The following is an 11,788-nucleotide window of genomic DNA, read 5'->3' as shown; positions in this document are numbered from 1 at the left end:
GTCCACGTAAAACTAAATGTACATTTAAGGGGAGGTATAGTTTTGGTTGGGATGGGGATTCGGATTTTGACCGGTTGTGAGATAATTAGAAACCATTTATATTATGAAAGGGCATACAATATTCTTGGAAGAATCAAAAGTTTCATTGATGAAAGACGGTTTTGAAATGGCTGAGATTTCCAAACACAAAGCGGTCCAATTAATATAAGGTGGGTCTCACCTTTTATAAAGATAAGTTTGTTTTAATCGTTTGATAGCTCAACAATTTCAAAACCATCTTTCATGAAATGAATTTTTGATTCCACTTAGATCGTATGACCTTTTATATTTCAAAGAAGTGATTTCTAATTGCCTCGCAAAAAAGTTGAAATCCAAATTCCCATCTCAACCAAAACTATATCATCCCTTAAATCGCGTGCCTTTTTCCACTCCCAATATCGACTCAGTGTAAGAGATGATAACCATTTCAAAATTTATTTTACTTCTTTGAATGTTTCAACATATAGAACCCATGTTTTGTTACACATACCTACATCCTTCTTTTTATGATTGAGATAATGATTTTGTCCGTATACGATGGTGATATGCTTTGTAACTGAAAATCCACCTATAATAGCGATGAGAAACTGAACAGAAGTGGTGAAACGAAATCTTAGTAAATATAATTTTGCTATGACACGTTTGGCGTCTTTCACTGCATAATGTGTGCAAAATACAATGTGTCTCTGCTTTCTATGTTATAACCACATAAGTTGTCTTTTCAAGCACTATTTGGCTTATTTCACTGATAGACTCCTCATGCTCGTTAATTTTCCAAGTAAAGGCAACTGCCGAAAGAAAAGCCCATGGCGGACAGTCACTATGGCCGACAGAGGAATGAAATCCACTGAGATTAGAATTTGTTGACTGATTTGAGGTTTTGAGTTGTTATTCTTGACTGCACTGAGTATTGGTAATGTCTTATTACGATGATATTATGTAAAGGCACACTGCTTCGAAAGTCTATGGTTATTCATGATTCGGTGCACAAATGCGTTGCCGACTGAAAATGTTCTGGTCGAACAGAATAAGTTATGTATTTGTTGCCAGATTCTTACGTTGACTTTGCAGCTCAAAAATGTGCAACCTGCAGTACTAATTTTCTATAATCATGACAGTAGTTAGTATTCGTCACTACCTTTCCCGTGCTGTCATCACACTGCACTAACCATGTGTACGCATGTATGTATGTATTATATTATGTATAATAGGGCCCATATACACTGGGATGTATATGTATGTTCAATCTGATACACAGACAGAAAAAAATATCTTGATTACAAATATACAGAGTACACATGCATATGCATACACTGATGTATTACTATTATTACGAAATATCGGCTCATATAGATATAGCATTATAGAAGTAACACGTGGAAAACACCCATGTATAATCATCATGATTATGGATCAATGTTATGAGAACCCTGGGGATTATCATTATTATTATCATTACTATTATTATTTTGTAAAAGGCGCCCAGAATACTCCCAAAGCATTCAAAGACAAATGAAAATGAGTTCCATGATTTATGTATGTGTGTGTGTGACCTGTGTGTGTGTGTGTGTGTGTGTGTGTGTGTGTGTGTGTGGGCGTGCGCGTGTGTTTGTGTGTGTATGTGTGTGTGCTTGTCTGTTTGTAACTTCTAAAAAAAGTTCGTTCTTCGAACCAATAGTGACAAACTTCATGCGTAAACAGAAAGGAGCATGAAGAATGAAGCGGACGGAACAGATAATACGAAAAAAAGAGTTAAGCTTCATTCCACTTCCAAAACAAAATTTAAAATTTTTATATAGGAAAGGAGAAGCAGTGCCTGAAGATCGGGTTGAGACAAAACAATTACTGTACTTCAGAGATTAAATGTACTGTTTACCATTGGGAGCAGTGATTTAAAAAAATGTTCGAGTTATCACATTAAATTTTGTTGCATATGTGTAAGTCGGTCGTATCACAAAACATCCTCCCATATACAAATTTTACAATAAAGCCTAGAATAATATAAGAAGATATGATTATTTTTCTCACAGACCGTATCTGTAGACGGTTTAGTCTAGAAACAATTTTATTTTAAGTATTGGTCATATTTTTTACAATAACAATACATGATATTGACTATACTGATTAACTTTTTTTTTTACATTGGTTGTTTCTATCCCTAATTCACACGTTATAGCTATTTTGAAGCACTAACACTGACTAAAGCTGGATTTTTGTTTAATCTGCAAATGGTAAACAATGCCTATAAGAGTATATCAGAGTTCCGTGGAGAGAAATGATCGTTTCTGTCTAAGATATCGGTATCCATAAGTCTTGGTCTTCTGAAGACAATGTGCCACGATAGCTGAGTCAAAACCAAAAAAAAAAAAAAAAAAAAGAGTGCCAAGAATTTTACTTTGTCAATAATAAGTCATGAAAAGCTATTTTTTCCGAACAAAATAATTCGCAACCAAAACTGCAGGTGGTTGTAGACATAATGAAAGGAATCCATGAACTTCGCTTCACAACATGCAGAGTCTGATTGTAAAGCGAGTTACTTCCATTCTTGTTAATTTACGATGTTTACTATTAAAGTTGTGAATAAACAAAGAAAATGATAAGAAAATGAAATATGAAATTTTGAATCATATTTTCAAGAATATTACTTGGTGATTGCAATAAGTGAGGTATCATTGGAAAGGTTTTATTGAGCTCTATCTGATGATGGACTGACTTTAAAGGGATTGTACAGTTTCGGTTGAGATGTAATTTCAGATTTCTAACATTTTTGATGAGATAATGAGAAACTTTTTATGAAATGTGAAATAGCATGTAATTTTAAGAGGAATTCAGCGTTTATTTGACGAAAATTGGTTTTGAAATGGTTTTGAATTGGTTTTGAATATCAAAAAAAAAGAGCGCTTCTAATAAAGTGTGGGACCCACACTTTATTATGATCACTTTGTTGTACTTTGTTTTTGGATGTTTCAGTCATTCCAAACCCGATTTTCATCAAATAAACTTTGAATTTCTCCTAAAATGGTATGCTCAGTTCTATATCATAAGTGTTTTCTTTGTATCTCGCAAAAAGTTAAAAGCACAATTCTCATCTCCACCAAAACTGTACCATCCCTTTAAAATGTTTTAAAACTCGTTTTGCGACCACACTCTTCACATGACTCTCCAAACAAGCCGTCTAGGGGAAATATTGACAAGTTTGCCTTTGCTCAATAAACAACTGTAATACACCTGACTGGAGTGATCGTGACCAAGTTCAGTGGTTAGTTCTCACTTAGTTGAAAAAAATCCAATCGTAAGATATGGATCATCTCACATCAGTCTCTGACTTGGACTGAGCTTCTCCTAAAAACAAGCAAGCAGGTGTGTGTGTGTGTGTGTGTGTGTGTGTGTGTGTGTGTGTGTGTGTGTGTGTGTTTATTTCTTGTAATCTGTTTGTTTGTTTGTTTGATTGATTATTTTATTGATTGTTTGATTCATTTTCTTCAATATGATTTCATATAGAAATCGGATTTCTTTACAGTATTATACAAAAAAAAAATAATCAAACTTCGCACATCTTGTTACCCTGTGTGACACATGGCATTATCGTGATTATCTATTACCTTTCCATTCACTGCCATTTACTTTGTCATTTGCAGGTGAACGCTATCATACACCTCTGTACACTGTATATGGACTTACAAGTAGTACACAGTGAAGACACACAATGCATGATACACCACTATGATTAGCTATTCAAATTGTCCCTCAATGTTTATTTTTCTAACTTTTCCGATTGAAAATTTTCTTAAAATTCAACCCAAAGTGTGTATCAGATTGTTAGATTTCAAATGTGAAAATACAAATGCTCTCTCATGTGGTGTTGGTGGGGGAAGGGGGGAATTCATCCTCCCCCCTTGTTTCACTTCCAAAAACTTGGTTCACAGTAAAAGACACGCGTGCTGAAGTACCATGATCGCTTAGCCATTTACATTGTCCTGAATGTTTATGTTTTTCTCACTTTTTGAATGAGAATTTGCTTAATAGTTCCCCTAAAGTGTGAACCAGATCGTTGAAGTTCGAGTCATAAGAATGCAAATTCAGTTTCCTGGTGTGGGAGGTGGTATCCCCAGACCCTACCCAACACCATCTGGCTCTGTCTCTATTCAATTCAATTCAATTCAATTCAATTCAATTCAATTCAATTCAATTCAATTCAATCTAATTTAATTTAATTCAATTCAATTTGATACAATTCAATTCAATTCATTTATTTTCATTTTATTTTTATTCTCATTTTTCTTCCAACAAAACATAACACAGAAAAAAATCAGAAATTTATTATCATCATAAGCATACATACATTACAATATGCGAAACGAGAGATATACATACATACATACATGCCGGCAAAACTAAGATATGTTTAGAGGGGAAACAGAGAACTGAGAGGTTCACTAAAAAGCAATGATTGTATATTGTGAACCACTAAATCCAATCCAATCCAATCCATTCGTGGTCCTGATCCTCGGGAAGGGATATAAATGACCAAGAAGAACATTACCGCTCGAGAGAGTGTGTTCATTGTACTTTAATAGTAGGGCCTACATTTTAGAGTTGAGTCCCATTCTTTTGCTTGTACAGGTCCAGAGGGACTATATTAGATTGTGTGTTTCTCTTCTGAATTGTTTCCCAAAGCTTAGTTTTGAAAGTGTTTATCTGCCATTGGATGCTGCTGACCCCTTTCCGTCCCATCTCCAGATTTATCACATGGTGAAAACGCAGATCTATGCACAAATGAGGTGACAGATACTACATTGTCAATCACATTGTCCTTGAATATTGATATTTCTTACTTTGGGATTGACAAATTTCCAAATATTACAAAAAAGGCACAAGATTCCTAAATTATAAAAGTGCCAAAGCTCCCCCGTGCGGGAGGGGGGATACGCCCACCACACCTGTCCACCCCCCCCCCCCCCCCCCCCCCCCTCCTACCCACCGCCCAGTCAATGCACCCACTCGCTAGCTAGCGTGTTTAAAATGCTCCAAAATAATACTGGTACATGCAGGAACATGTATTCCAGGGTAAGGCCATGGTTACCGATATGGGTCTCTGGTCCTTAATATTATAATTATTATAAAGAGATCTAGTGGGTAATAAAGAGCTATAATTTTTTTTTCCCCTTAACCCTGCTCATTCACGGCACCTCGCTACACAGTTAAATGTATGTCGCCCTCACATCGTCAGCTGCACCTCCGCCAAAACATAACACGGGATCACGATCCCACGTATTTGTTTATTGACGTTGCTATGATTCGCGATTACAAGTGAGGAACAATGGTGCGATAGAAGAGTCTCGCCCATGGTGAAAAATCTAACTCCAAGGTCATGATTGCTGTCGAACCCATAAGGAGTGAGATTGGTTCTGTAAAAACTCACCAACTCAGTCGGAGAGGGAAACTATCGAGAAATAAACTACATCGAACAAGACCGAGGAGTATTACTCGCAAAAATTCCAACTCGAGCCTTCAGCAACTTAGACCAGTCCCACCCACCACTTCTCGTGCTGGGACTGCCAAAGCCGGACGACGAACCAGCGGAACTGACGTTACGGGTACAAGTCAGCATCATGCCGCTGCGACTCCCATGCAAGGGCCGTCAAAATCATTGCCTCTCACCCAAGGAAAGTCGAAGACTGGACAATCGAATAAAAATATTAAGCTACCTCGTTTGAAATCCAATGGATCAACTGTTGACAGCCAAGCCCAAGTCAAAATCAGTAAATATTTGCACGAAGCCTCAACTGAAACAACTAGACGAAGGACTGAGAAAGGACGACAAAGTGAGCGTGTAGATTCAGCTGAAGATGTCGACAAACCAAAGCCAAAGAAGTCGAAATCTGTGTACATATTAGAAGCAATTAAGCCAAATAATGTACTGTCGGAGAAAGAAAAATTCATGCGATTACGTGGGCGCTATAACCCGCAGTTTGAGTATGATCATCCAGCATCCGAAAAGGTGATGAAGAGTTACAGCTTGGCGTCCCATAAACTTGCCCCTCAGGTATGTATCAATCAGTATGGATGTACATTGTGTTCCCCCCCCCCCCCCAACACACACACTCAACAAATAAGAAAGAAAAAGTAATATTGCCGTAAAGGATATTTTGTGTTCATTGATATTTTTACGGCTTGTATTTTGCCCTCATTAACCCGTTGAGGACAGGCTGATTCTGCCACAACAGGCATTTCCTGTCGACACCAGCAATACTTTGGACTTTTCTTGAACAGGTTCATACTAGTGTTAATGAAATTGAAAATAGTTTAGATTCAGTTATAGATTTACTTTAGATGTACAACTACAAGTATTCAGTGACAGGATGTACTCAAAATGTCAGAATGTTTGCAACCTTCTAACTGCGACAGCCGCCACACGCTGCGTGTGGCGGCTGCGCCGTGCTCCCATAAAAGATCTTCATGTTGAACAAACGGGTGCCTTTGCGGCGCTATATTTCCTTAATTTTTCAACAGAAACTACTAGGAATACTTACATGGGTCGATGAAACCTAAATGACTATCATCGGCGACTGTTTGATGCATTTCATTGCTTGTGATGCACAAAATGATGTCTTATAAGCAGCTCACCGATGTTCACAGAATTCACAATCACTTGCACAAGCGCACAGAATACTTGGGAACTAACATAAGCGAAACTGCGGGGAAGCCGCCAGGACCGCGCCTGGCGGCGCGGTCTCCGGGGCTAGCAACCTTCCAACTCCAAGAAGTTACTTCTCTGGTCAAGAACTGAATCGATTCAGGTACCAATACACTAACAGTCAATGCCTCACAATGGCACTACTCATTTGGATGAAATTTATGTAGCATTGAGGTGCAGCCTGTACTGGCAAATTTGATACTATATCTTTTATGCAGGGCTACATACTACCCATTTGTTGTACTGGTCTGACCTGTCCGTTGGTCCAGTAGTTATCCAGTTTTTCAGTTTTTCAGTGGTAAATTCCTTTAAAAGTTACTGGTCCAACAGTGATTTTTACTGGTCAGGGATCATCGGACCAGTGCCAGTGTGCAGCCTTGCTGTGATAATTTTTTTTACTTAAGTAATTTCTATTTTTATTTTTTTTTTGTTAATAGGCAGAGCTGCAAACATGCCAATTCCTTTCAACATCCTTAATTTGCCAGAGAGCTACTTATTATTGATATACACAGTCACAAAACTGCCATACACATGGCTACCATCCTGCGAGTTTTGTGTGATGTTAATGACATCTTCTCTTTTTGTCCCATTTAACTGAACAAACAGGCTTTAAAGATCATGGAGGTTGCACTCGATAGATATGGCAGCTATGAGGCCTTTGAGGAAGCCATTGCAGGCAAGCGCCTCACACACACTGAGTTCTGCTGGCTCTTCAAGGACTTTGTGTCAGCCGAGGGGCTGGAGAACCAGGTCCACTTGAACCTGACACCGGACCTTCTATCCAGAGCAGTAATGACTCGGCTGCGGTCACGCCCCACCATGAATGTCAACAGTAAAGTGCTACGAGAGGGCTGGGCCAGGGGCCTGCTGCAGCATGAGATAGGTGAGAATGACAACTGGGGTTACCACAGCCAAGTTTCTTGACTGTTTGCTAAACATTTATCTTCTCACTTTATGTTTCAAAACTCTCAACCCACTGGTGCTGTATTTCAAGCATTATACTAACATAATCTGGAGTGATTGTCTTTTCTTTTCTTTTTTTATTCTGGAGGAAGAATATGACTGACCATTAATAGTTGATCATTTGTAAATTCATAAATTGTAAATTAGTTGAAGCATTAAATTGGTGATCAGCAAGCAGATAACAATATCTGTAACTAAATTCATCAAACTACCCTCAGTTTTGTTGTTATTGTTGTTATTATTGTTGTTGGTGTTGTTGTTTTTGTAGTAGTTGTAGACAAAGACACCTGTGTGTTCAGGCCTAAGTATATTACCATTTATCAAATATCCAGAAAGTGCAAACTCCTCTTCATCCTTTGAAAATCGCTAATGCTGTTCAACCACTTCTTTGCAATGGGTATCATCACAGGTACTCACTACATACGCAGCGCCAACAACCGCTACCAGCCGTGGCACAACAATCGCGGTCGCAAGCGGCACGCCCTGCTGCCCATGAACCCCACAGAGGAAGGGCTGGCTAGCCTCCACAGTGTCCTGGGCCGGGATGACCCATGCCTGTGGCGCTCCGCCATGCTGTACTACACTGTCTACCAGGCCTCACTCCTGTCCTTCGCAGACCTCTTCGAGCACCTCGGCCGCTTCATCAAAAACCCGGAGGTTCGCTGGGACTACTGCATGCGTGCCAAGCGGGGTCAGGGGGACACCTCCAAGCCAGGTCAGTCAGAATCTGCCCACATGTTTTTATAGAGATGATATTGAAACAAACTTCTTCGAAGATTAAGTCATGTATCCTATGAGGAAAAGTTTGTCTCTACAAGTAGTCAATGATTTTTCAGAAAACAATTTAAAAATATGTGACACAGTAAAATAAGTTTCGATTTTAGCATGTTGGGACAAACTTTATGAGCAATTTCCGACTTAAAAAAGTAAACGATATGGTTTTGTTTTATTGTGTTTTGTTTGCAGTATGAAATGTATTGTATTTAAAAGAATCACAATCTTATTTTTTGTACGTCTCAATGATCACTTTGAGTTAAATTTTCTGCCCTCTCTTTGACTCCTCGACTATGTATGTAGGTTGCTTCAACAAGGACCAGGTCTACCTCAGTGGGGCCTTGCAGGTTTTGCGATTTCGCCACGAGATCGACTTCCACGCCCTGGTCAAGATGGGCCGAGTGGCCTTCCAGGACGTGGAGCGGCTGCGGCGTGAGGCGGTGATGGCCGATGGCGTGGTCGCCATTCCCTCCTTCATGGTCGACCTCGAGTCCTACCTCCAGCAGCTGAACGAGATTCGACTCAAGAACCGGATTACAGACAAGGAGCTTGCTGAAGCCTTCCCGACTATGGAAAGCTGTGAACGATGACAATAATTATCTCTCCACCTGCAGATGTGATTTCTATCAGTACTTTATGGGTAGAAAGCCGTAACAATTTCTGTAATTTTCGTGCTTGTTGCCACGCCGTGTGCCATATTCCATCATGAGTCAATCCAGTCCCCATTCAGCATTGGGAAATGAATTTTTGCTAATGATCTTGGATGTTTGGGAGCTATCAAGATTTGTCACACATGCCAAGACTTATTTTGCATGTCTGTTTCTTCATATAGTTGTGTAGACTCTTACACCCAGAGGAAGATAGTGCAAATGCAAAAGTCAGCTTGTTGAGGGATATCTAGAATGCTGTCTTAATTTTACTCACCGCACAATGTCTTCAAAGTGAAGAATGTGTTACAAACTCCATTGATATTTTGTACATTGTTCTCCTTGTTTTGGCATAAGAAACTCAGCAGGACTTCTTTTCCTGTTTTACTAGCCACCATTAACCAGGAACTAGAGATCATCAGTGTGCGCATTCAGACAGCTATGTTTAACGTGTGTTGATTAAAGACAGTTTTAGTTTGCCCTAACATACATTTCTATCAATGTCATTCCCAAACTATGTATGGTGTTTTCTTTACTGGTTTACCAACAAGTGGCTAGTACAAGAAATGGCTTGAAAGCTCAACCAGAAGTGCATTGAAGACAATTTTTGAGTCTCTCGCGTTAGTTTAACTTCCTCTCAAGACATACCTTGGTACTGTATAATTCTTGCCAAACTTTTTTATTCACATATGTATTTGCTTGTAGCTTTGTCATTGCTGATTTTAGATATTAGAGCATTGCTGTCTTCCAGAGTTTTTGGTCTTTAAAAGGCAGATCTTAACATCCCTTCCTTTCTTGCCAATTACATTATTGTACTATCCACAAAGGGTCAATTTACAGCTGTGATTTGCTGTTAGGTCATTTTTTTATTGTCATATTTGTTTTAGAATGATTTTTTTTTGTCCCTCTCAATTGTAGTTCAATGCCATGATATTATTTGAGTTTATTGTGAATGAAGAAAGCAAGTTTAACAATATTTGATTTTTTTTTCAGAATTTTTACAAAACTAAATTCTTGCTGCCAGCACTACAAAAAAGTGTACATGGAAATCAGGAGCCTTTTCTCTCTCTAATTACAAAATGATGATGAAGTTTGATTTATGAGGGATAGGTGGTATTATGATATCACAGAACAATAAATAATGATTTTTTTTTTCTGTTGTCGTAGCTTGTGCATAAATGAAATTGAGTCATGACAACTTGAAATAGAAACGTTTAGCCTGTTATAGTCCAGGAATCCTAAGGATGTAGTATGGACCTCTTATAGTATCTCTACAGTGTAGTAGACCGATGTTCAAAATCAATTTTATGCAAAGCATGGACATTGCATGTATTTAAAAAAATGCTGTTTCTGACAGATTAAAAGAAGGAGAAATACTCTCTTGATCGTGATAAAGAAATATGTACATAAAGTGTAACGAAATATAAATTGATTTTAAAGCTTATAGGTGCTGCAAAGTCTGTTTGATGCAGAGTGTTGTGACCATGTATTGTACCATAGAGAAACAGTTGCCCAGATTTATCAATCATTGAAACTATATTACTTTAGGAAAGTATATTGTAATATGTGTATTGTTGCAGATGTCATTATGTATCAAATAAATATGCTTTTTTTTTCAATACCATTTCATTTTTGCAGTAGTTAGGATGCTAACAAGATAATTCTTCCATTAATTGAGATTTGTGTGTACCTATCTGCCTGAAATACAAACACTGAAAATTCTATAAAAATTCTATGTAAAGTAACTTTTCTATGTATGATAGTGGGAGGAATGTAATTCTAAGTTTTTATGTGATGTTAAAATTACTGTTGCAGTGATTTGGGGAAATATGACAGAAATTATTTTGCTTTTTTAGTATTTTGCTGCAGGGTTGTGACTTGTCTTCGTATATGAAGCTGGTGTAAGAAAAGAAGTCATGTGACTGCACTTTGCCAGTCAGTGTTGCCGCGGATTGGATTGACCCTTGTAGTATCACCCCATACAAAAATCGCAACCCCAAACCTGCCAAGTGTATAGCTCATGTGTGCTGACGTTGCTTGGTAAGGATGTTTACAAGCACATCCTTTGCAACAGTATTTTCACAGATCAAGCACCCCAAAAGATGCCGAACTGAAAGAAACAATGAAGGCACGAATGGTACCTGTACAAAGTGTTCCCAGTGTGATGTCAGGCCCGTAACTAGGGGGATTCAGGGGGTTCCAAGGAACCCTATGCCAGCAGCAAATCGGGGGGGGGGGGGGGGGGGGGGGCACCAGGCGCACGTTAGCTGATTTTAGTGGCACCAGAAAATTGTGCTGAACCGTTTCTTCTTTTTCTTTTTCTTTTTTTGCTTCTTTTTTCTTTTTTTGTTTGCCAGCCGATGAAACCCGGAAGTGGCACGAGAAATGAAAAAATTGCAGGAGGGAGCCTGGTTTTTTTCTTTCTTTCTTTGCTTGTCAGCTGATTAAACCCAGAAGTGGCACCAGAAATATTCTTTGAGTCCCCAATGTTTAAAATAACGGAACTGAACATAAACATATTTAAATAAGACCACTTTTTCTAATTCTGAACCCTCCCATAAAAAATCCTAGTTATGAGCCTACATGTTGTGATATTGGGCTTTGCCAAATGTAATCGCCAAAGACAGAAATGAGCCAAGTCAACACTGAGACTCAAGGCAAAGAGTTA

The 11,788-nt window shown here is 38.5% G+C and overlaps 1 protein-coding gene across 1 annotated transcript; it reads left to right on the top strand.

Annotated features, from left to right (window-relative positions):
* The first annotated feature begins 5,410 nt into the window (after nucleotides 1-5,410).
* On the top strand, nucleotides 5,411-9,073 carry LOC139720049 (microtubule-associated tyrosine carboxypeptidase 1-like). Its single transcript, XM_071631422.1, has 4 exons — nucleotides 5,411-6,085; nucleotides 7,343-7,619; nucleotides 8,109-8,414; nucleotides 8,777-9,073. The coding sequence occupies exons 1-4, from the start codon at nucleotides 5,411-5,413 to the stop codon at nucleotides 9,061-9,063; spliced, it is 1,545 nt and encodes a 514-aa protein (XP_071487523.1). The 3' UTR covers nucleotides 9,064-9,073.
* The last annotated feature ends 2,715 nt before the right edge of the window (nucleotides 9,074-11,788 follow it).

This window comes from Diadema antillarum, unplaced genomic scaffold (assembly GCF_040938485.1).
Source record: "Diadema antillarum isolate AM-2024a unplaced genomic scaffold, OU_Dant_1.0 scf00000120, whole genome shotgun sequence".
In the NCBI taxonomy this organism is placed as follows: domain Eukaryota; kingdom Metazoa; phylum Echinodermata; class Echinoidea; order Diadematoida; family Diadematidae; genus Diadema; species Diadema antillarum.
This window is presented reverse-complemented; position numbering and strand designations above follow the sequence as displayed.